The sequence below is a fragment of the Danio aesculapii genome, chromosome 14, assembly GCF_903798145.1.
Source record: "Danio aesculapii chromosome 14, fDanAes4.1, whole genome shotgun sequence".
Taxonomy (NCBI): domain Eukaryota; kingdom Metazoa; phylum Chordata; class Actinopteri; order Cypriniformes; family Danionidae; genus Danio; species Danio aesculapii.
This window is the reverse complement of record NC_079448.1, coordinates 15,687,397-15,713,046: the sequence shown is the minus strand read 5'-3', so window position 1 is coordinate 15,713,046 and position 25,650 is coordinate 15,687,397. Positions and strand designations below refer to the sequence as shown.

The window sequence follows — 25,650 nt, the reverse complement described above, 5'->3', positions numbered from 1 at the left end:
TAACGATGGTTTTGGTAAACGCACCCCAGAATCTTTTCTTGATTTGCTGGCATTTATTGTAATTGCATGTGTTTTCTTTAATTGCAGGATGTTAAGCTCTCTCGGCCACCATACTAATGGTGATACTGAAGTAACGAAATAAACATAACTTAGATTAAACATATACCTCTAATGTAGTTAGTTAGTTAGTTAGTTAGTTAGTTAGTTAGTTAGTTAGTTAGTTAGTTAGTTAGTTAGTTAGTTAGTTAGTTAGTTAGTTAGTTAGTTAGCAAAATTAGCCCCTATTATGCATTAAAAAAGATCATATTTTGGTTTTGGGGGTCTCCAACAACAGGTTTATTTGCGTGCAAGGTCAAAAAACACTTTCATTTTCTTAGAATATCATAAATATAAATAATATTATATAAATATGCATTTATTTTTACCTAATTATCCCAGCGACTTCCATATGAATCATTCTGTGATTGATTTGTTCCCAAACCCCTCCTTAGTGCGAAGCTAATCTGCCCTGATTGGACTGATTACCCAGTCTATTGTGACTGGTCGACTGTGTTCAGCACGAGACTCTGACTGCGTCCGAAACCTCATACTTATCATACGGTATCATACAGGAAAGTCAATTTACAGTTATTAACTATTTAATATAAAGCTTATCAGATCACATGTTTTTTTTATTTTAATTTGTAGCAATTTAAAAAATTTTACAGTTAAAATGACACATTTCAGTGTATGTTTGTGAGTTAGGGGGTCTTGCAGTGTTATGTGAAATTCCCTGCAGACATCGGCCATGCAGTCATGAACAGCAGTCACATCCCTCTAGAGCAGATTGTGACACTGCAGGCGTGACAGATGTTTTCCTGCGCTGAGAGAATCAGGAATATGAGGAAAGAAACAGAGACACAGCAATGCAGCACATACAGTATATAGAGCTCATGTGCATGTTCAGAAGAGCAGGCTTTCACTTCAGTATTGCCTCTGTTTCCATAACATCTGGAGTCATTATTTCAGAAACAAAAATACATGCTGAGTTCTTAGTAATGTATTCAAATATATTCATCCATACAGTGTTTAAAGTACCGTATAGAATTTCCAAGATTCATTTAAATGAAAATGTCATATTCTGTGCAGTACATAAGGGGTCATTTATGCATCTTTTTTCTTATATCTGACACTTTGCACTTCTATCAAGTTCATTTTACGTACATATTATATATTAGGGCTGCACAATATATGGTTTCAGCATCGATATTGCAATGTGATCATTTGCAATAGTCACATCACAGGATCTGCAATGTTAAGTTTGTTTTATAATATATCATTTGCATGTGTTTTTGATGCCTGTGATTGTACATTTAATGATTTTTAAGAAACATTCAGGTATAAGAAATTGTACCATTTGTAACCTTAACCTTGGGATAATTTTATTTATTTATTTTTATTTTTATCGTTCAGTTAATGAACTTGAATGCTGTTAGACTCGGGAAACACTTTATTTCAAATGTATCTTCTTCTTGATTGTATTTAAAGATTGTTTTGCATGAAAATACTCACAACACTTGCAAACATAGAAATAGCACACACAGACCACAACGAAAATGTATTGGGGGACCCCAAAAGGTTTATAGATTGCTTATTAGATTTTTTTGGAGATGCAAATAGTAAACATTATTTCATCAATCTCTGACTAAACACGTCAATGAAAATACAGAAACGCATTGCAAGTAGCACAGACAACAATGAAAATGTGCTGGTGGACCCCAAAAGTTGTATAGTTTGTTTATTAGATTTTATGGAGATGCACTCCCACTGCAGAATCATTTCAATCGATCTAACATTATAAATTCTTTCCAAATGGAGATATTAAGTCATCTGGTGAAATTGTATTCATATCGCAAAATATTTTTTTTTTTTACATTTTTCCAATATCATGAAGCCCAAATATATATGTATAAATATACACTCACCGGCCACTTTATTAGGCACAACTTACTAGTAACAGGTTGGATCCGCTTTTGCCTTCAGAACTGCCTTAATCCTTCATGGCATAGATTCAACAAGGTACTGGAAATATTCCTCAGAGATTTTGGTCCATATTGACATGATAGCATCACGGAGTTGCTGCAGATTTGTTGGTTGCACATCCATGATGCAAATTTCTTGTTCCACCACAACTCAAAGGTGCTCTATTGGATTGAGAGCTGGTGACTGCGGAGGCCATTTGAGTACTCATTATCATGTTCAAGAAACCAGTCTGTGATGATTTGCGCTTTATGACATGGCGCATTATCCTGCTGGAAGTAGCCATCAGAAGATGGGTACACTGTGGTCATAAAGGGACAGACATGGTCAGCAAGAATACTCAGGTAGGCTGTGGCGTTGACACGATGCTTAATTGGTACAAATGCACCCAAAGACTGCCAAGAAAATCCCCCACACCATTACACCACCAGCAGCCTGAACCGTTGATACAAGGCAGGATGAATCCATGCTCTCATGTTTTTGACACCAAATTCTGACCCAACCATCCAAATGTTGCAGCAGAAATCAAGACTCATCAGACCAGGAAACGTTTTTCCAATCTTCTATTGTGCAATTTTGATGAGCCTGTGCGAATTGCAGCCTCAATTTCCTGTTGTTTGCTGACAGTAGTGGCACCTGATGTGGTCTTCTGCTGCTGTAGCCCATTCGCCTCTAGGTTGGATATGTTTTGCGTGCAGAGGTGCTCTCCTGCATACCTCGGTTGTAACGAGTGGTTATTTGAATTACTGTTGCCTTTCTATCAGTTTGAACCAGTCTGGCCATTTTCCTCTGACCTCTGGCATCAATAAGGCATTTGCGTCCACAGAACTGCCACCCACTGGATTTTTTCTCTTTTAGGACCATTCTCTGTAAGCCCTAGAGATGGTTGTGCGTGAAAATCCCAGTAGATCAGCAGTTTCTGAAATATTCAGACCAGCCCATCTGGCACCAACAACCATGCCACATTCAAAGCTCAGCTTGAACTGCAGCAGATCGTCTTGACCATGTCTACATGATTAAGTGCATTGAGTTGCTGCTACTGTTTGTGATTGGCTCATTAGAAATTTGTGTTATCGAGCAGTTGTGTGTTATCGGACAGGTGTACCTAATAAAGTGGCCGGAGAGTGTACTAATAAACTACTTGGTTGAAATGTTTTTGGCACAACTTATTTGTTTTAAATTCAATCAACTTAAATTGGTTGTTTTAACTTAATCTGTTTGTGTTGTTGAATTTTGTGGAACCCAGCATTTTGTACAGTGTACACAAACTACTAAATACTACTAAATGCTTTTAAAGTGTTGTTTACCTGAGAACTTTTTTTTTTCACAAATATTTTTTGTTCACATTGAATTTTGTTTAGGCGACGCAGTGGCTCAGTAGGTAGTGCTGTCGCCTCACAGCAAGAAGGTCGCTGGTTCGAGCCTCGGTCAGTTGGCATTTCTGTGTGGAGTTTGCATGTTCTCCCTGCGTTCGCGTGGGTTTCCTCCGGGTGCTCCGGACGGTTTCCCCCACAGTCCAAAGACATGCGGTACAGGTGAATTGGGTAGGCAAAATTGTCCGTAGTGTATGAGTGTGTATGTATGTTTCTCAGAGATGGATTGCAGCTGGAAGGGCATCCGCTGCGTAAAAAATATGCTGGATAAGTTGGCGGTTCATTCCGCTGTGGCGACCCCAGATTAGTAAAGGGACTAGGCCAAAAAGAAAATGAATGAATGAATGAATTAAATTTGTTTATTACACAAAATGTGAACTTAGGTTTTAGAATGAATTGAGGATATATATATATATATATATATATTATCAATTCATTCAAACCTAAATTCACATTTTGCAATATGGCTATTATTCATCCACATCTATATTTATTCATAATATTATAATATAAATAATATATAATCATATATAGTGAATAAATAATAGCCATATTAGATTTGATTAATAATGAATGAACCACGTTTCCCAACTCATCACCACAGAGCTGCTGTTAAGCTGCTTGTTGTACTGTGGTTTGTGTGTGAAACAGTTGCTGAGGTGCGACAGTATGTGGTTGCTAAGGTGTTATGATTCATTGTGTGTTGCTATGCAATTACCAGTTCTGGGTGACTGCTAGGTCATTTATGCAGTTGTTTTTAGCACATTGCTTCCCATCTGGTAAGCTGTTCTGGATGGTTACTATAGGTAATTGCTTACGACCAACCCCAATATCTTGCAGATATGGCCAAAGTTGCTCTTTATCTTCTGCGGTATTGTTCTCTGTCAGAGAGAAGTCTAAGGTCAAATCTCGAAGAAAGGGATAATTGGAAGTATTTGATGTCCAGGGCAAAGTAGCAAACTATGATTCTTGAAATTTGGCCCTTCACCTTTGTCTGGGGAACACATAAACTCACAGCTCAATACAGAGACATTACATTGCACAAACACTTGGAAGTCCCCAATTATGTTTTTAACAGAGAGAACACTTTTCAACACATTTCTAAACATAAAAGTTTTAATAATTTGCCATGATGACAGTACAAAATATTTCACTAGATATTTTTTCAAGATACTAGTATTCAGCTCAAAGTGCAATTTAAAGGCTTAACAAGTTTAAGTTAGGGTGATTAGGCAAATCATTGTATAACAATGGATTATTCTGTAGACAATAAAAAAAAACATTGCTTAATAATATTGACCTTAAAATGGTTTGTAAAAAAAAAACTGCTGTTATTCTAGCTGAAATAAAACAAATAAGACTTTCTCTAGAAGAAAAATATTATAGGAAATACTGTGAAAAATGCCTTGCTTTGTTAAACATCATTTGGGAAATATTTGAAAATGAAAACAATTCACTGGAGGGCTAATAGTGTTGACTTCAACTGTACATGCTGTATACATACATACTGTGCATATATACAAACCTATATGCAGTACATACACACAATATTATGTTTGTTATTATTATTATCATTATTCACAATATTAAAGTGATTTCTGAAGGATCATGTGACTCAAATTCATCTTTAAAATCAATGGAATAAAATTATAATTATACATTAAATTAAATTACAAACAAACAAAGAACTGCAAAGCGTTACACGGACCCAATAACATTTCACAATTTTACAATTTGTACTGTATTTTTTTTATTAAATAAATGCAACCTTGGTTAGCAGGAAAAGCTTATTTTAAACTATTTAAAAATCCTATTGACCCCAAACTTTTGACCGGCAATGAGCAATACCAAACTCATAGCAGAGCGATATGCAGGCAGAGTGCCTTAGTATCCCACCAGTGACGATGTACAGCCATTTCGCATTGGCTACTCACGTGATATTGCGTTTATACAACAGTTTGACTGCATAATCGCGTAAAAAAGAAAATAAACACAGAGAGTCTCAAAAATTCTTTTGTATGAGGAACTGCTTTTTTCCACCATTCATCCACATCTGCAGCTGACGTTCAGAATAGCAGAAACCATTGCTACTTCACCAACATCACTTTGGAGCTATATTTGAATGATTTGCTAACATAATGTCTAAAGTGATGACTAAACTGCTCACATTTTAAAATTATACGGCTGAACGGCATGAAATGCCATCAGTCTACAGAGATTTCCCAGTATTTCTCTGTTGCAATCAGGGGATCACAATAATTAACCCTGAAAAAGCCAAAGCAAAGAAAGCACTACCAGAAACCCTACCAGACTATGGTATAAAAATAGCACTACAACATAGAAAAGAGAGCGATTGACTCAGAAAGTTACTTACCAGTTTGTTCAAGTTTCATTTTAAATTTACACAAAAACATTTTTATCCCCCGGTCTCTGTTGCCATCTTGTGGCAGAACAATGTAACGTCAATTTTTTTTGCTCACGTTTTTCTAAATTACTACAAAATTGTTCTACAATAATATTTTTTATTAAATATCACTGCAATTTTTCAATATCACTGAAATTAATTTATTCATCAATAACATTTAACAAACAACAATATAAATAAAAGTAAATCAGTCAAAAGAACAACAACCAAGTTGTCAGTCAGCATTAAGCTGAACTTAACATTACAGTCAAATAAATTTGCTTTAGAGTAAATAACAGAGGATTGTGACCAAAATATTTGCCTTTAGATATAGCCTAAACAAATAACAGGTTACAGTAGACTAAAATAAAGACACCACACCATACTTTTGAATTAGCCATCAGAGGTCTGCTCACGATGGGCAATATGACAGGCTGATATGGCCGTCGACAGACTCAAAGTGACTCGAATTTATGAAAACATATGTTTAAATAGGCACTATCAATAAACTGCGTAGTTGCAATCTAATCTACTTTCTTGACTAAAAAAGCCTCAAAAATCTATCATGTTGTCCAACAGCTGTACTATTTATCAATCTGTGTAGAGAGTTGTTTAGCCTTCTTTATGTCGCTGATTTGGACAGAGTAGTACACAAGGGTGAAAAGGTGGTCCAAGTGCTTTATTACTTTAATATCACATGGCTATCAGCCAATCAGATTCAAGAACCAGACTGAACTGTTGTGCATATATATATAGGCAACGCAGTGGCGCAGTAGGTAGTGCTGTCGCCTCACAGCAAGAAGGTCGCTGGTTCGAGCCTCGGCTGGGTCAGTTGGCGTTTCTGTGTGGAGTTTGCATGTTCTCCCTGCGTTCGCGTGGGTTTCCTCTAGGTGCTCCGGTTTTCCCCACAGTCCAAAGACATGCGGTGCAGGTAAATTGGGAAGGCTAAATTGTCCGTAGTGTATGAGTGTGAGTGAGTGTGTATGAATGTTTCCCAGAGATGGATTGTGACTGGAAGGACATCTGCTGCGTAAAACATGTGCTGGATAAGTTGGCAGTTCATTCCACTGTGGCCGACCCCGGATTAATAAAAGGACTAAGCTGAAAAGAAAATAATTGAATGAATATATATATATATATATATATATATATATATATATATATATATATATATATATATATATATATATACAAACATACATGCATATATATATATATATATATATATATATATATATATATATATATATATATATATATATATATATATATATATATATACAAACATACATGCATATATATATATATATATATATATATATATATATATATATATATATATATATATATATATATATATATGCATACTGTACGTACATACTGCATGCATACATACATACATATACATACTATACATACATAATGTATACATTCATACATATTGTGTAAATGCGTAGTGTCCATGCATACATACATACATACTGAAATTGTGCATCCACAGAAATGATATTTCATTTTAATATACTGTAGATTTACACATAACAATTTAAAAGTTTGTCATGTAATAAGATAAATAAATACATAAATACTGAGCCCTGGCTGTTCCCCTCTGCATTAGCACAAATGGAGCAGGACAAGCCCCTAAACTCATCCTAAAGGCCCAGATATACTGATCATGATTAAAAAAACAACAACCTGTATTTATTCTTTAATTCGCTTTCCTTTGAGATTCATAATAATTGAGCAGTGTTAGCAAACATCCTGATGGCATCTATTCTGTTGAAGATGGTGTTTTGATGAATATGTAAATAAATATGATGTGCACTTTCCTCTTAATAGCTCAATAAACATATTGCTTAACACAGACAGGGTGAAGCAATGAATGAATTTATGAATGGCACAAAACCTGATACAAATCCTATAGTGCAATTTATAATTGGGTACATGCAAATCCTTGACCTTTTTAAGTATACAACACCGCTGCAAACCCTGTCTGAAAGGGGAACTCCTACTAATGCGTATGCAAATAAGTACAGCCACAAACATAATCAAGTCCACACCATTTCATTGCTGATTTATATTGTTATATAGCTTTACTAAATCCTGTTTTGAAAATTTTAGTTCACCAAATAACCCTAATATAATTACCCTCATGCTCTTTCAATTCTCTGAAACATTCTTTCATATTCAGAACAAACATTAAGATATTTTAGATGAAATCTTAAAGCTCTCTCACCCTCCATAGACAGCAACAGTCCAAGTTCCAGAAAAGGAACCAAAAACATTGTCAAAACATCCCCTGTCATTTTAGTGGTTCAGTGGAAAACGTCTGTGTGCAAAAAAAAAACAGTTTGCCAATAGTCCCTTTCACACATACAGACCTTTCCAGAAAATTACCAGCAATTTTCCGGAAAGGGATCACGTGTGAACAAGCTCTTTTTGAAAAAAAACTGTAAATTCGTTCTGGCAATTTTCTGGAAAGAGAAGTTGTAACATTACCGGTAATTTGACGGAATGCTGCTCTGTGTAAACCAATAACTGTAAAAAATATGGATGACGCGACATCGCATTTTGGACTGCAAAATAAATGATCTTTCATCCACTCTAGACTAAGTTAGATTAAGCTATGAGCACAAAAATATTTCTCTTATAATGGGTTGTTGGTATTTATTATTTTCCCAGGGGTAGAAATATCACTTGTAAAATATAAAAAATAACATATTAACCACACATACATTTTTAGAAAGGTTTTTACTTTTAATTAGCAATCAACAGGACCCAAAATATACGCATTATGGATAGCTATTCACCATGCGGGAAAAATTGTGCATTTATAATAGCAAAAGATACAGCAATATTTCTAAATATCAACAGGTTGCTTACACATCCCAGCACTATATAAAATACTCCTAATCAATTTGTACAATAAACTTAGCAAGTATTATTACATCAACTGATGCTGCTGCAACATCGCTTGGATATTGTTTATTATTTTTTCTTTGCCTTTGTTTTCATTTGGTTTATTCGATGCCTTAATTATATCTGGCAAAGAAATTTACATTCATTTTAATGTTTATTAGGAGTTTTCAATTATAAAGCCAAAGGTACATGATGCATACAAATAATGTTTAACATTTACAGCACTACTGGTTATATAAGATTCTGCTTCTAGAACTTAATTTTTTGAAACAGCAAATTCAGTAGATTAACTCAATAACATGCCGAAATTCAAAATGTCAGAGTCCTTTAAATCAAGTTCGAATAACGTTACAGGAGATCGATGTGGAGATGTAATATTAGTTGTGTCTTCCTAATTATTATTTCAGACCCATAAAAACAATTACTGCTAGATAACGATCACCTGTTTTCCCTGACATGATAACGTATCAGCAAACAAAAGCCCACATTTAACCAATTAAACAGTGATCCATCAGATCCTGTAGGTCAGAAAGTATAGTTTACTGCTGAACAGCTCATTTTATTATGGTAAAATAACACAAATCAAACATTGATACTTCAATCTCCTCCCGAAGCTCTGACGGCTAACAGAAGCTGTGAATCCCAACTGTCAATCATGATGACACGCCCCATTTTTATAGCATTGAATAACTGGCTAAAAACATACTGTTTACAAAAATGAACATCTGAACCCATATCAGCTTAATTACCAGTGCCTCTATTGACCAAAAAACATCTTTCGGGGAAATTTATTACAAGTGTAATACATTTTTTTATTTGGGCCTAAGTCTTGTTGGTTGACATGGGGGAGGCGGGCTTTATTACTTGTACTGCAGCCAACCCCCAGGGGGCGATCTAACAGCCGGGAGTGTCACTCAAAAGGAGGCATGCTGCACACTTAATGTGATCGCAGAAGGAAAATTGACAGAAAGAGCACGTTCACTACAACCGATACCATGTACGCTTCACAACACCATTTCTCGTTATTCACGACAAAGGCTCTCACGTGTGTGACTGTGCAATAGGGGCACATAATTTCTCGGTTATATCAGTGGGTGCTACGGTTAATGCGCCGGTCAGTTAAACATGTTCAGTGCTGCAAATACACTAAAGCATTTCCTGCTTATCCAAATTTGTCATAAACAGTGAAAACAGTTTAATATAGGCTTCTCTGAAACTGAATATTTCACTTTAATTTTATTTAGGCTTGATGATTATTTCATTTAATAAACCAACATGTATTTGGCAATTCGTGTTTTGGCGCTGAAGCTTAGCAGACTTGTTTTTGAAGCGCTTCACCTCAAATGTTATTTGTTATTCTTGTTTACCAAGATAACTGACCAACAAATTTTTTTTTTTAATTTTATAAAAATTATACGAAACGAAAATCAAAAATATATAATAATTGTATTTTGTTTGTGCCCATCTACTACTCAACTGTGCGAAAATAAGGATTTAATTAATACTTCACTGTAGTTGTTGTATCACAAACCTCTGTCATATATTTGCAAATTTTAAAAAATATTTTTTAGTATAATTTTTTTAATATTTTAAAGATTATGTCTGATTGAAGCTTCCTGCATTTTCCTTGCTGCGGGTGTGCTTTCATTTTCTCAGTCTCACTCGTGGCAAATTTAGGCAAGGGAGTGTTTATTAAGTAACCTCTGGCTGGAAAATATACATTTGGATTTCAAAGAAAATATCTTAATATTAAAAAGGTGTCATAAGTTTGATCCTGGTGCGTCAGGGTGGTGCAGTAGGTAGCACGATCGCTTCACAGCAAGAAGGTCACTGGTTCGAGTCCCAGCTGGGTCAGTAGGCATTTCTGTGTGGAGTTTGTATGTTCTCCCCATGTTCGTGTGGGTTTTCCTCCAGGTGCTCCGGGTTTCCCCCACAGTTCAAAGACATGCGCTATAGATGAACTGAATAAGCTAAAATGGCCATAGGGTGTGTGTGTGTGAATGCGAGTGTATGGGTGTTTCCCATTGTTGTGTTGCGGCTGGAAGGGCATCTGCTGTGTAAAACATATGCTGGATAAGTTGGTGGTTCATTCTCCTGATTAATCAAGGGACTAAGCCAAAAAGAAAATGAATGAATGAATGAATGAATGAAGTTTGATCATATTCATGTTGTAATGAATGCCCTTAAAAAGTAGCCTAGTTGTCACCAGGCATCAGTGTTTATTGAGATTGAAATAAGATTTGATATTGAGATAAGAAATATTGTTATTGCAACATTTGTGACTGCTTAAGGAAATGAAGCTCGTCGATGACTAATTGTGAAGAAACGTGTAGTCTGGCACGTGTTACCGATGACAAGTCAAGATTTTATCAAGACAAAATCGCATAATCTGATATAGTGACTTTTGTAAATGACAATAAAAATCGTGTGATCTGACCGGGGCTTAATTAAAAACAGAATAAAAATGTTTGGGTGAACGAACACTACAGAACACCAGGAAACCGCCAAAAAAAGAGTCTGCACCATAGACTGTAAAAGATATGGATGTAGTATCCGTGACGTCACCCATAGTTTTCTGAAGAGCGCAAATGAAGCTAAAAGTAGGTGTAACCAAATGTCACCATTTTGTTTATGCATCATTGCACCGACCGGGGGATAGCAAACAAGGGCAAAGAGGCGGAACGTGAGGTGAGCTACAGACACCTGCTAGAATTTTGCTTAAACTGGCTTTTTTGGGGGGGAGAAACGCTTAATACTTCATTACCTGTGACTCGTTTGTGTTCTGACCACATGTGCTTGGTTGTACACTATATCAATGAAGTGTTCAGTCTTTTTAAAAACACTGTTGTTACACTTTGAGCCACTAAGCATTGTTCTTATAACGTTTTTCTACAGTAGGAAAACGCAAATTACTTACAAATACTTCAAATGTGTTAGTCAATGCAAGGCTAATTATGAAATCCAGGCATAACGCTGATGTTTCAGATGACTGTTCTAGAGCCTACAGCTAATCAATAGATCAGATTCTGGAGTGCATTACAGGTCTAAAGATAATTCTAAATGATAAATTATCTTAAATAAAACAAATACATTTATAGAGATGGTATATGAGTATATAATTTCACTCACCTAGGAAATGAAGGCCACTTGAATGGTTTGTGAACGCAATTAAGTGCACACAGCATGCCGTATTATCGAGAAGGGTCTGGATGCAGACATGATGCAGTCTCAGACCGGTGCAATCTCAGCCAGACATGCGCGTTCAGAGTGATGCAATCTCAGCCGGACATGCGCAATCAGACAGCACTCAGCCGCACATGCGCACGCGGGTGCGCTTTTGTTCTCTGTGAGACAGATGCTTTAAGTACGGACATTCGTGCTGTAAGTATATTCCACTCGCGATGTTATTAAATGTGTTATTTTTAATTATTAGGTGAATGTTATTAAAAAGGATCGTGATGTGTATCGCATATATCCTGCGCACAGTCCCCTCGATGTCATCCGTGTCTTTTGAGATAAAGTAAACAGTTTAGTGACCGCTAGCTTGTTGACAGTAAATTAATTTATTCATGACATTAAATAGGGTAACATTTACAGGAAGATTGCATTAGATAACGTCAGTTCATACATTAGTTAACACGAATTTACTATGAACAACACATATGTTAAGCGTTAATTAATCTTTACTAATGTTAAAAAAACATATGCATCAGTTAAAAAGTTTCTCATTGTAGTATTGTCTCTTTTTAAATTAACAGCTTAACATAATTAGCTAATGTTTACTTTCACATAGACTAATGTATTTGTTCTTTGATTAAATGACATGACTAAACAATGAACAACACATTTATTCATTAATACTAAAACGTTGTTTATGTAAACTTATACATGTGTTACTTAATGCAGTTAACATGAGCAAATAATGAACAATAGCTCAGGTTCAACACTTCACAGTCTTCAACTGGCATGTTATTCATGTTTGTAGACACTTCTAATATGATTGATCACTAGCAAAGCATTAGTTAAGGGAATTAGGAACCTTATTGTAAAATGTACACTACTTCAAAGTGTTACCCAACATTACAACTGATGTGTTGCTAACATCTATGGGTTTATTGCAAAGCAGTAATTAATGATTTTACTGTATCTCAAATCAGTGAAAACCATTTACACATCTCTTTCAGATCCTTTACTACATTACATAACAGGGAGAACATTGCCAGATTTTAAAATTTTAAAAATAAGCAAAAATTTATTAGAAATTAAGAATAAGAGCTTTGTAAAAATTCATATCAGTAAAGAGTTTACAAATGTTAGTAACACATAATGTTGGAGTGGTTTACACATTACAATAAAGTTTCTGATTCCCTTAACAGATGGTTTGTTACTGATAAACCATGCTAAACCATGTTAAAGTAGTGTGCAATGTATTAAAAGAATCCTAATTCCCTTAACTAATGCTTTGTTAGTGATAAATTGTGTTGGTAAAGAGTCCACAAACATGAATAACATGCAAGTTGAACAATGTGTAGCACTGAATCTGGGCCATTGTTCGTTATTTGTTCATGTTAACTAATGCAGTAACTAAGATATTACAATATTAATAAGTTTAGATTAACCAAGATTCACTATTACTGAATAAACATGTTGTTTATAGTTTGGTCATGTTATCTAACCCACAAACAAGTACATAAGTGTATGTGTAAGTAAACATCAATTAAGCTGTTAATTAAAAAGGGATACATTAAAATATCGCTTTACGAGGATGTTAATATTAAAAAAGCTTATGAAAAAACATTGTTCACCATCAGTTCATGTTTAATTCATGTAAATATATATCTAAATATTATCTGATACAACAAGTTTTTCATAATTGGGTATCTTAATTCATTTGTTTAGACAATAAGGAAAACCATGAATATTTTATTAGCTCTGTTTTGGGGTGTTGATTTGAAAAGTAACGGCAGTTTGCAGGTGACCTGCTTTATATCATTTGTTTACGTGTTACTTAACATTATTCTATAAATTTATCTTTATAGGGACTGTCATACAACAGTTGGAAAGTAATTTGAATGTTGTTAACAAAAGACAATAATAAATACATGGACACAAGAGATATGTGGAATGCAAAAATTATATGATTTTTACATCTGTCTCTTCAATTTATCCTTACAGGTGGATCACTCAGTCATAAAACATCTGCATTGACTCCTCAGATGTCCACATGTGCACTCCTCAGGCATCCACTTCTGCACTCATCAGACCTCCACATCTACACTCATCAGACCTCCACATCTACACTCATCAGACCTCCACATCTACACTCATCAGACCTCCACATCTAAATTCATCAGACATCCACATCTACACTCATCAGACCTCAACATCTACACTCATCAGACCTCCACATCTACACCCATCAGACCTCCACATCTACACTCATCAGACCTCCAACATCTACACTCATCAGACCTCCAACATCTACACTCATCAGACCTCCACATCTACACTCGTCAGACCTCCACATCTACACTCATCAGACCTCCACATCTACACTCATCAGACCTCCAACATCTACACTCATCAGACCTCCACATCTACACTCATCAGACCTCCACATCTACACTCATCAGACCTCCACATCTACACTCATCAGACCTCCAACATCTACACTCATCAGACCTCCAACATCTACACTCATCAGACCTCCACATCTACACTCGTCAGACCTCCACATCTACACTCATCAGACCTCCACATCTACACTCATCAGACATCCACATCTACACTCATCAGGCATCCACATCTACCCTCATCAGACCTCCAACTCTACACTCATCAGACGTCCACATTTACACTCATCAGACCTTCACATCTACACTCATCAGACCTCCACATCTACACTCACATCTACACTCATCAGACATCCACATCTACACCAACTGCTGTGTGTTATGGAAACATACTAGCATTTATTGTGACAGAAGCATTATAAATCCTTTTAAATCATTCTTTTTCTTTTTGGCTTAGTCACTTTATTAATCTGGGGTCACCACAGTGGAATGAACCGCCAACTTATTCAGAATATGTTTTTCACCGCGGATGCCCTTTCAGCTGCAACCCATCACTGGAAAACATCCATACACACTCATTCACACACACACTCATACACTACAGACAATTTAGTTTATCCAGTTCACCTGTACCACATGTCTTTGGACTTGTAAAGGAAACCGGAGCACCCGGAGGAAACCCACGCAAACACTGGGAGAACATGCAAAGTCCACACAGAAATGCCAACTGACCCAGCCGAGGCTTGAACCAGTGACCTTCTTGCTGTGAGGCGAACGTGCTAACCACTGCACTGTGATTAGAAATCATTATAAATATAATTCTTGATTTGAATGTTTTAAATACATTTATTGTGTTTTTCTTTCTGCAATAAAGGAATCAAAACAGGTCCTTGGTAATCATTTAATAAGTCATACAGTTTTATGTGTCTGTTTATTTTGTGATGAAGAAATATAAATGGGTGTTTTTTCAGTTTCAATGTAGTTAATAAAACTAAGTCAACTAAAATATTTTCTAGCTGTAGCATGTATTTTAATAAAAGTTTTAAATACTGTAATATAAATGGTGTAATACTGTACTACTAAAATTGTAAAGCACTATAACGTGTCTATATAAATATAAAAAAAATTTTATGTGGGAGAAATGTGTAGAAAGTTTTATTTAATAGTGCATTAACATTAACATGTCATGCATTTTGCCAATATAAACACATTTTAGACGTGTGAAGTAATGAGTTATTAAGACAATATTAGAAATGCCTATCGGTTATTATTTTAAATAAAATCCTGGCCGCGACCCGAATCTTTTTATAATAGGAGTTTACAGCATACCTCGTGACATAATTATGTGTATAGATACATAGGTATTTGTTTTGTCTGTCGTACTTTTAGTTTGTAAACCGTATTTTGGCGTAATTCTGTCTTTGACCCGCCGCAACGTGCGCGTGCACGAAAATACATGTGTTTAAATGCGCGTGAGCAGCTGAGTTTGCATCGATATAGATGCACATGCACGGCCTGAGATTGCATCTGTCTGAGACTGCATCATGTCTGCCTCCAGACTCTGTTGGTATTATCTGATAATTGTAGAAAATAATTCCCAAAAGCAATTGACTGTGTAAAGCCACATAAAACAAAACAAAAATACGATGTATTTGCAAAGTTCAGCGGCTAATCAGCCGGAATCAGTTGAGGTGAAGTGACGGCGACCAGCGAGACTTAGCTGTAACTCAAGTGGCCACACCCTTAATTATGCAGACTTAATATAACTTACTAAAAAACTAAATGGATAAGTTATAAAAAATTATATTTTTAGGGTAATACTAGCTATATGCACCAAAACCAACTTTTGTACCAGGCTGTAAACATGTTTTTATCAGCTGTAAAATTAGCCAACTTAGCATTGCAGTCAGTGAACATCTGGACTTCCTGTAGCAAGCCCACAAAGGCGAGTCGATGAATTGCAGTTTCAGTTACTTCCAAATTGGCTTCACGAGGGAGAGCGGGAGGTTGATGCTTGGTCTGCACTGACACGTTGTGCTAAACCTTCACCTATTTATTTGTCATTTCAGATTAGATGTCACTGTTTTTCACAAATGATTTATGTTGCTTTTTGTCTGAATCACCCCATTTATTCGATATCTGTGTGTGTCTGTGTGACATTGCGCATGGCATCCGTAGTCATTTGTCATTTCTGTCTGTTTCCAGCATATATCGAGGACCTGGCCCGGAGCGTGGAGCAGAGCAGGCGTCTCATTATTGTGTTGACCCCCGAGTTCGTGGCCCGTCGTGGTTGGAGCATCTTCCAGTTCGAGCCGCGACTGCACAGCATGCTGGTGACTGGTGAAATCAAGGTGATCATGATCGAATGCCCGGACCTGCGCACCGTTATCAACTACCAGGAGGTAGAAGACCTCAAACACACCATCCGAGTGCTGACTCTCATCAAATGGCAGGGCCCCAAAAGCAACCAGCTGAAATCCAAGTTCTGGAAGCAGGTCCGCTACGAGATGCCAGCTAAGAAAAAAGAGACCATGTCTCGCCGACAAGTTCTAGATTCAGGAGAGCAAGGGTTGTTTGGTGACCTGCAGGCTGTGTCCACAGTTGCGATGACAGCGACATCTGCATCGCTAGCACCTACTCAGGTTGAAATACCAGACTATAATGAGCCTAGTCACATGCAAATGCGTCATTTCTGCCGGAGCTACGAATATGAGCTGCCCACTACTGCAATAGCAACGCTTAATGGCCGTCACATGTACTGTAATTTGCCTATGACACTTCTGAATGGCCGACTGACACAGAATAACATTGGGAAAGGCAAGAAAGAGATTCACTTGAACAGCTCTTTCGTACCGCTGTCTGGACAAGAACTTTCCAGTGATATCTGGTAGAACACCTCACAGCAATTGCCCAGCTTTGCTGATTTCATTCCACCCCCCCCCCCTTCCCTCCTTTTTATCTGCATGATTTCATCTAGTTACGGTTTAAAAAGAAACATGATGGTTTATCTTGCTTTCTTCCAGCCTTTAGTGTTTTCATACTTCGTTCTGACCGATGAAGAGCTACTGATATTGTTTTCCTACTTGAATTTCAAGGTTATTATACTATGTACAGTTATTCACTGCATCTGCATCTTCAACATTGAAGGTTTTATTTGACATTTATGTCTTTGGTTGTTATAGCACAATAATGTAAAGACACAGCAGCTCAGAGCTTTAAAGAATATTATGTTCTATTTATGCAAAATAAATACTTGTCAGATCTAATAAGCACATTTTATTATGGTTTGTAGCCAGGTAGAAGGAGGTGTACATTTTTTTGATACTTGTCATTCAACTTAATTATTTCCAAGTCATTTTGGATGTTATGTTTTGATCGTTTTCATACCCAGCATTTCAGTGCTGTCAAAGATCGACAGTTTGATCGTTGACATTTATTGATATTTATGATCATTTTACCGAATTTGTATGCAATGTTGCCCTCTTACTCTAGTTTAAAGAAATGACAGATCACTAAAATCAGTGATTTCATTTTGTATACTCACGTCTAGTATGCCATTTTTCTCTTCAGATACATGCAGTGATGTGTGGGAGAGTGACTTACAAATATCTGAGCTGTTATTTAACAAAATATTCACAAATCCAAGCAGCTTGTCTGATTCACAGAGTTTTGGGATTTTGAATTAGCGTATAAATTATTTGTATTATAACTAATGTTATCAGACCAACTAAATAAATAAATATATGAGTAATAAAATGCGAGAGATGCCTTTTACTTTAGGACACATCAACAATATGTTTGAATGCTGTATGAAACTAATAAAGGTCCAGTTTTGTGTCTTATAATCAGGGTTCATACGGTCATAAAAACCTCGAAAAGTTCTGGAATTTTGACATGGCATTTTCCAGGCCTGGAAAAGTTTTGGAAAAATAGAAAAACCCTCAAGGTTTTGGAAAAGTCATGGAAATTAAATTTACATTAGTCATTTAGCAGACGTTTTTGTCTAAAGTGACTTAAGCTGCGGTCACGCTAGAGCTTGCAAAATTCTGTCGTACTGCGCTGTGAAAAGAGGTGGTATAATAAATAATATGATTAGACATTAATAAAAGTGAGCGATTGCTCCATATTTAAAATTTCTTATTTTAAATTATCTTCTAGTCTAACGCAATCACGTGATATGATTTCGCAGGTAAGAATTCACCAAGCTTGAACTTTCGAATGCAGTCAAAAGCAAAACTTGTCGCACGTGCTTGCGTTTCCCCACACAGAAAGAACCTACATAAACATATATGTTTTAATATAGATATTTAATATAAAGTTGAAGTCAGAATTATTAGCCCCCCTGTTTATTTTTCCCCCAATGTCTGTTTAATGGAGAAAAGATTTTTCAACACATTTCTAAACATAATAGTTTTAATAACTCATTTCTAATAACTGATTTATTTTATCTTTGCCATAATGACAGTAAATAATATTTGACTAGATATTTTTCAGGACACTTCTAAACAGCTTAAAGTGACAGTTAAAGGCTTAACTAGGTTAATTAGGTCAACTAGGCAGGTTAGGGTAATTAGGCAAGTTTGTTCTGTAGACTATCGAAAAAAATATAGCTTAAAGGGGCTAATAATTTTGACCTTAAAATGGTTTTTAAAAAAATTATAAGTGCTTTTATTCTAGCCGAAATGAAACAAATAAGACTTTCTCCAGAAGAAAAAAAATATTATCACACATACTGTGAAAATTTCCTTGCTCTGTTAAACATCATTTGGGAAATATTTAAAAAATCAAAACAAAAACAAAAAAAAATCAAAGGGGAGCTAATAATTCTGACTTGAACTGTATGTGACATATATAAAATTGGCTGTTTTCCTATATTATATGTACATATATGCACATATATGTGTACTTAAATGTGTGCATATATACGTGCATACAAGTACATATAATATAGGATAACTGCTAGACAACATAAATAAAAGCCCATGTAGAAATGTACATTTTTTTATTTACGTAAGAACAATCAAATAGTACAAGAAAAAAATAGACAAAAAACTGAACAGAAAACAAACAAAATGAAAATAGCTACAAACTATTATGTTATCTCCTTCTATTCCACTATCTTTATACAAGAAAGTATTGACATTGTAAATGTTTCAGAAAAAAATGTAGATAGCTTTCCATCTCCTCTCATTTATTTGCCATAGTTAAATTCTATAACAATTACATGTGATACTAATTTCAAGTGTTCGCACATAGGCTACATATGTTTTTAGCATTTTTTTTTGTTAGTTCTTAGTTGTTGCATTGATAATAGAAAATATGAGCTAGGCATCATGTGACAGTTGCCAAAGTGAGATATAAGCTATATAGGAGACATATCTTGCATGTACATATTGGACTTATATGTGGAAAGAAATACAGGAGACATATATGGCCTGAATTTGCACATATATGCACCTCAATTTTGCCTATGTGGCATATATACTGTACACATATATGCAGCATATTATCATACAGTATATGTGCATATATACTGCATAGGTTTCACATATGTGCATAAATCCGCATATAGGTTTTTTCCATGTGGGTCTGGTCTGTCGCATGGAAGGCTATCGAGTGAAAAGTGCAGTGTGATCGCAGCTTTTCAACAGAAGTAGTTTTACCTACTATACTAGTTTAACAAATTATTAACTGCTCCTAAAATAGTTGACAGATATCTGTATACTGGAATGGAGGTTGTTGTTTTTACTTCTTTTCTTGGCCAAAACATGCTCTCACATATTTAGTGTTAGCATCATGTATTTTACAAAGATATAAAAATAAACTGAAACTATTGTTGCGTGTTTTATGAAATGCTGTAATACATTTATACGTTCATTGTTTTTCTTATGATTTACCACGTATACGTAGACATTACGTGAAACATTAGGTCATGAAAATTGACTCCAAAGTCTTGGAAAAGTCATGGAATTTTTGTAGTAAATTGTGTATAAACCCTGTCTAATGTACGATGAGGGGCTTTGTTGTAAGCAGAGGAAAGAGCAGCTTTTCACTTTTCACTCGTGTTCCGGGTTTCCTGTGTTTGTCCTGAGAAACGACAAATCCTACTATAGTAAAGGATTGGCGTATTAATATTAATTAGGTCACACTCTGGAGTCGCCAGTGAAACTTGACGGGACTGTCTTGGAACATACGCTCATTAATAATTTAGCAGCAAAGTTTGCACTGTGCAATGATTGGCTTATTTAACCGTTAGGAACGCCCATTTACTGATATTAGCAAGTCAGTTCCAACTAGTGGGCGAGAGTTCCGTTATGTTATTAACATTCATGAGCGAAGCCTTCACTTTAGTAGGATTGTATGCGCTATCGAGGAGCTGAAGATGGGCAGACATACTGTTCCTCAAACCATGATCAGTTAAGAAACTGTGATATTGGTAGAAGAGCTCATTAAAATGGCGAGAGACTTCACTACAACAAGTCTGAGCAACATCGACCTCGCCTCTTTACGGGTAAGTAAAGTAATAGTGTGTTTGTTTTCTAGTTTTTGCATGTTTTCAATAGCAGCGATTGGTCGAGGCTTGACACAAAGTTTGTGTGTCAGGTTTAATAGCGATAAACTTTACTGTGAGCCATTTTAAGTTTAGAGTAGTCGTTAAACTCTGTTGTCGTGTGTCGGGAAAATACATTATTGTACTTTTCATCACTTGCCAATCGCATATAAAAGTGAAATGAAACTGTCACAGATGTTTAAGCAGAGTGAAAACATGAGCGCGTCTCAAATCACGGCAGCCTGCCAACTTTAGATAACATTGTGGACATCATGGCTTTATTGAATGCTTATATGTGCTTATGTATGCTTTACTTCAGGATCCTGCGGGGATATTCGAGCTCATAGAGGTGGTCGGCAATGGGACCTATGGACAAGTTTACAAGGTTTGTGCTGGTGTTGCTTGGATTGTTTGTTTACTTTATTTATTTATTTATTTAATTCAATGTTTCAATAGAATGTTGTTAAGAATTTTATTTATTTATTTATTTATTTATTTATCTATGTAAAGGGTCAAATTCAGTGTTATTCAGTAATTTATTTATCTGTTTAGTTAGTGTTTATTTATGACATTGAGCAGTTCATTAGTTAAGTAACATTAACAAAAAGCTTGTGGGAAAGTTTCGCTAATGAAACCTAAAAGTGTGCTTTTGGTCTTTTGACACACTTTTTGGGTGGAGCTCACTTCCTCACGGAGGTCACAGCGTGTTTCTCATAAATATCGGATCTTTAAAGATGTGTGATCTAAGCACAAACACCCTGTGGTGTGGTATGTGTGACACAGACATGTGTGTTTGATTCAGGTCAGGGTGGATCTGTTACAGTTGCTTTGCACAAGTCACTTGACCGTAGTAGTCTTACTGTGACTCATCTTGTGTAATATCTACAAATAAGAGCTTTTTTTTCTCTCTCTTTTTTTCTTGCTTTCTTCTAAAAGCCTGTGGTAAAAGTAGCACAACACGTAGGGTGTTCCCTTTTAATGCGACGAACCCCAAGTTGTGTAGCGTGTAGTTCTTCTATTTCAGGACTTTAAATTGTGACAATGTGATATTGCACCACATTACTGATATGATAACATGTTTTTAGAAATTATGGTGGTTGTTATGACATAGGGGTGACGCAGTGGTGCAGTAGGTAGTGCTGTCGCCTCACAGCAAGAAGGTCGCTGGTTCGAGCCTCGGCTGGGTCAGTTGGGATTTCTGTGTGGAGTTTGCATGTTCTCCCTGCGTTCGTGTGGGTTTCCTCCGAGTGCTCTGGTTTCCCCCACAGTCCAAAGACATGCGGTACAGGTCAATTGGGTAGGCTAAATGGTCCGTAGTGTATGTGTGTGTGAATAAGTGTGTATGTGTTTCCCAGTGATGGGTTGCAGCTGGAAGGGCATCCGCTGCATAAAACAAATGCTGGATAAGTTGGCGGTTCATTCTGCTTTGGCGACCCCGGATTAATTAAGGGACTAAGCCATCTATTAAGATAGTTCCTTCTTAAAGGCATAGTTCACACATAAACAAAAAAGTCAGTGAATATGGACAATAAATTTTGTTGCACTTGAACAAAACTGTGTTATTAGACAGGTATGTTAATTGAAATAAGAGATTTGCCATTAGGAATAGAAAGATAATGCATTTAAATTCTAATGAAGTATTGCAAAAAAAAAACTTTACAAACGACATCAAACAAAATTTCTATATATATATATATATATATATATATATATATATATATATATATATATATATATATATATATATATATATATATATATATATATATATATATATATATATATTAGATTTCTCTTGATTTTTTTTCATTCTTTATTATAATTTAATTTTATATTTTTTCCTAACATTAATTTGTGTGTACTTTAAAAAAAAAATTATCCATGCTTATAGTTAAAGTTTATTTAACTAAAAAGTTAAAATTTATTTATTTATTTAAAGTTTTAATTTATAATTTTTTTGTTAATTTAGTTAGTTAAAATTTAGCATCTAGAACACGGGTGTCAATTCCAGTTCCTAGACAGCCGCAACTCTGCACAGTTTAGTTCCAACCCTAATTAAACACACCTGATCAAACTAATTGAGTCCTTCAGGCTTGCTTAAAACCTAGAGTTAAGTGTGTTGGAGCAGGGTTGGAACTAAACTGTGCAGAGCTGTGGCCCTCCACGAACTGGAATTGACACCTGTGATCTAGAATATATTAATTTAAAAGAGAGATCTGTGATATACCAAGTCCTTGTAACTAGTAGGGTCGCCTATAGGCGATTCCATCGTCCATCTCTGATCTCTGAGCCAGCATCACGATCCTCCACCTCGCCCCCATCGCAAATTTGCTCGCAAAAAATACAAGGCCTCGTTTACACTTATATGTCTTAGTTTTTAAATGGCATTTTAGAACTAAAACAATCCACATCCACCTTAGCGTTTCACCTAGCATTTCTGAACAGCCCTCCGTCCACACTACCGCTGAAAACACACATCACTTGACCACACCCACACACAGACACAGACTCATACTCATACTGTGACAGCGGTGCCAGGCAGTCAGCAGGTCAATACACTGCTTCAATCTTTCGCTTTCACGCTTGTACTTAGTAATTTTAGCGAAAACCTCAGATACTGTTTGTTGGTTCCTGTTGGTTGTGCACCTTTTTTACCATCAAAGTTTGCCGACATTATGTCGCCATTATAAGGACACAGGTCACTCTGCCTATTCATGCCAGAGTCCTGCAGAAAGTGATTGACAGGTGGCATTTTTTTGTGTATGTTATCTTTATTTATTTATGATTTGGTTATGGGTAAAACTAAGACCATGCGGGTCAGGTAGTTGAGACGGTAGGCTACAAATAATGAATTCGTTATGAATTAATTAATTATTCATAAATAACTAATTCACCGCCACCTATGACGACGATGCCATCGTCCATCGCCCAACCCTATTAACTGGGGATGTAGAATACACGTGACACGTGAGTATTGTAATATTTAGTTTCTCAATACTGTGTATCGATTCTCAAAAACACCATATCGATATTTAAAAAATACGATTTCTAGTGGTTGTTTTGTTTTAAATTGAACATTACATACCACTGCTTAACAGTAGTATTCTTGCTAGGTAGAAAGAGAGTGATTGATGGGATGTAGTAGAAGGGCACACTACTAATATTTATTAAGTTTGTTGCTTTGAAAAAAGCTTGTTGCTAGTAACAATGAAGTAGGGCTGCACAATATATCGTTTCAGCATCAATATGTGATCATTTGCAATAGTCACAACACAAGTTTAAACAATGTTGAGTCTGGATTATAAATGATCATTTCGCAAGTGTTTTTGAGGCCTGTGACTGTGTGAGGGTTTTATACGCATCAGGGGTCTGTTCTTCGTACATTAATCTAAGATCTAAGATGATTTGACTGGATCTTTTAATCTTGATAACTGATCTCTGGCTAATTTGGTTCTACAAACAAGTTCGCGAATCAGATTAAAATATCTGGATGAACTGATCTGAGATTGATGCATGTGTTGTGAAGGACAGATCTATCGATCCTCTAAATCATGATCAGCAATCCAATGATTGGCTGATGGCACAGCAGCGTAATGACATCATTTGATTAATATTCAATTATCCACATGATCAAAATTACATTAAATTCATAGTAAACAGCTTGTTAAATATGATATCCAATAACTTTTACACCTTTGTTGTGGGCTGCAGCCTTTACACGTTCATGTATCAACAGTCTTCAGTTATTTATTAAGTGTTACATTTAGAGCGGTTTTCCTTATTATAATAGCCTAGGCCTATTCAATTTTCTTAATCGGTAAGGAATAACTGGGTGTTTAAATTAATTTTGCATTAAATTTATTTTTTTTATATCGGCAAAGGTGTCTGCAACTTTTGCTAAGCATCAAATCACCAGCATTTTAGCTGTCAAAACGTGTGCATGACAGCATAAATTATTTTTCCTTTAAAATAAAAAACAGTCGAATATTGTGCATGTCTATAATTATACAAAAATTGTACTAAAGCTGGGTCGATTCCTTAAAATAGTACATGTTTTTTTTTATTTATTTAAAAAGTCCATATGAATAAATGTTCTCTTTGAAAAGTTTTATTTATATATATTTTTTAAACGTATATGTATATAAACATAAATATTATAAATTATTTAATATTAATTATTATAAATTATAAATGTGCGTGTGTGTGTGTGTGTGTGTGTATAAAAACTTTTTAAAAACTATTTTGATATTTTACCAAGTGTATATAATATATAGGCAAGAAAATATCAGCATTTGGTACATACTTTGTGTTACATTTGCTTGAAAAGCTCAAATCGGATCCGAATTTTACACATAGGGAGATGATCGGAACTCCATGCAGCTCCCGGACTACTCTCCATTGGAAATTAATGACTTCCAGTCTGTTGCTTGTCGTTAGTCGTGTGCAGTGGCTTAATTTATAATTCTGGATTATTGATCACCATATCTCATACTGCATTCTGTTTCATGAAGCCAAAGCTATTTTGAGTATTTATACTTCTGTGTTGCTCTGCAGAAACATTTTAGAAACCCGTGCTGCCTATTTAGCATTTCGATGTTCCACTGTGTTGAGATTCTCTGACAGTGTTTTGAAGCATTGATGCATTGGCATTCATGGGATCTTAGATTTTTGGAATGCATCATTTTTATCTGAGGAATTGTTTCAGGTAGATCTTGAGAACTCCCCTGCTGTTGTAGCTAATGAACAGATAGTGATTGCTCTTAAGTGATAACTATTTACTAGGAGCATGTCTATGGTGTTGATTTAAGTTAG

General features: G+C 35.6%; 2 protein-coding genes across 3 annotated transcripts in view; both read left to right on the top strand.

The window, feature by feature from the left end:
• il1rapl2 (interleukin 1 receptor accessory protein-like 2) overlaps positions 1-17,970 on the top strand; it is a 753,881-nt gene extending 735,911 nt beyond the window's left edge. Inside the window, exon 10 of the mRNA XM_056471803.1 lies at positions 16,494-17,970. Within this exon, the coding sequence (XP_056327778.1) occupies positions 16,494-17,179 (686 nt within the window). The 3' untranslated portion in view covers positions 17,180-17,970. The remainder of the gene's footprint in view (positions 1-16,493) is intronic.
• A 2,686-nt stretch (positions 17,971-20,656) lies between these two features.
• si:zfos-2326c3.2 (misshapen-like kinase 1) overlaps positions 20,657-25,650 on the top strand; it is a 108,506-nt gene continuing 103,512 nt past the window's right edge. For both annotated transcript variants that reach the window (XM_056472875.1, XM_056472874.1), the window contains exons 1-2: positions 20,657-20,799; positions 21,158-21,223. In XM_056472875.1, coding sequence (XP_056328850.1) covers positions 20,743-20,799; positions 21,158-21,223 — 123 coding nt within the window. In that variant the 5' untranslated portion in view covers positions 20,657-20,742. The remainder of the gene's footprint in view (positions 20,800-21,157; positions 21,224-25,650) is intronic.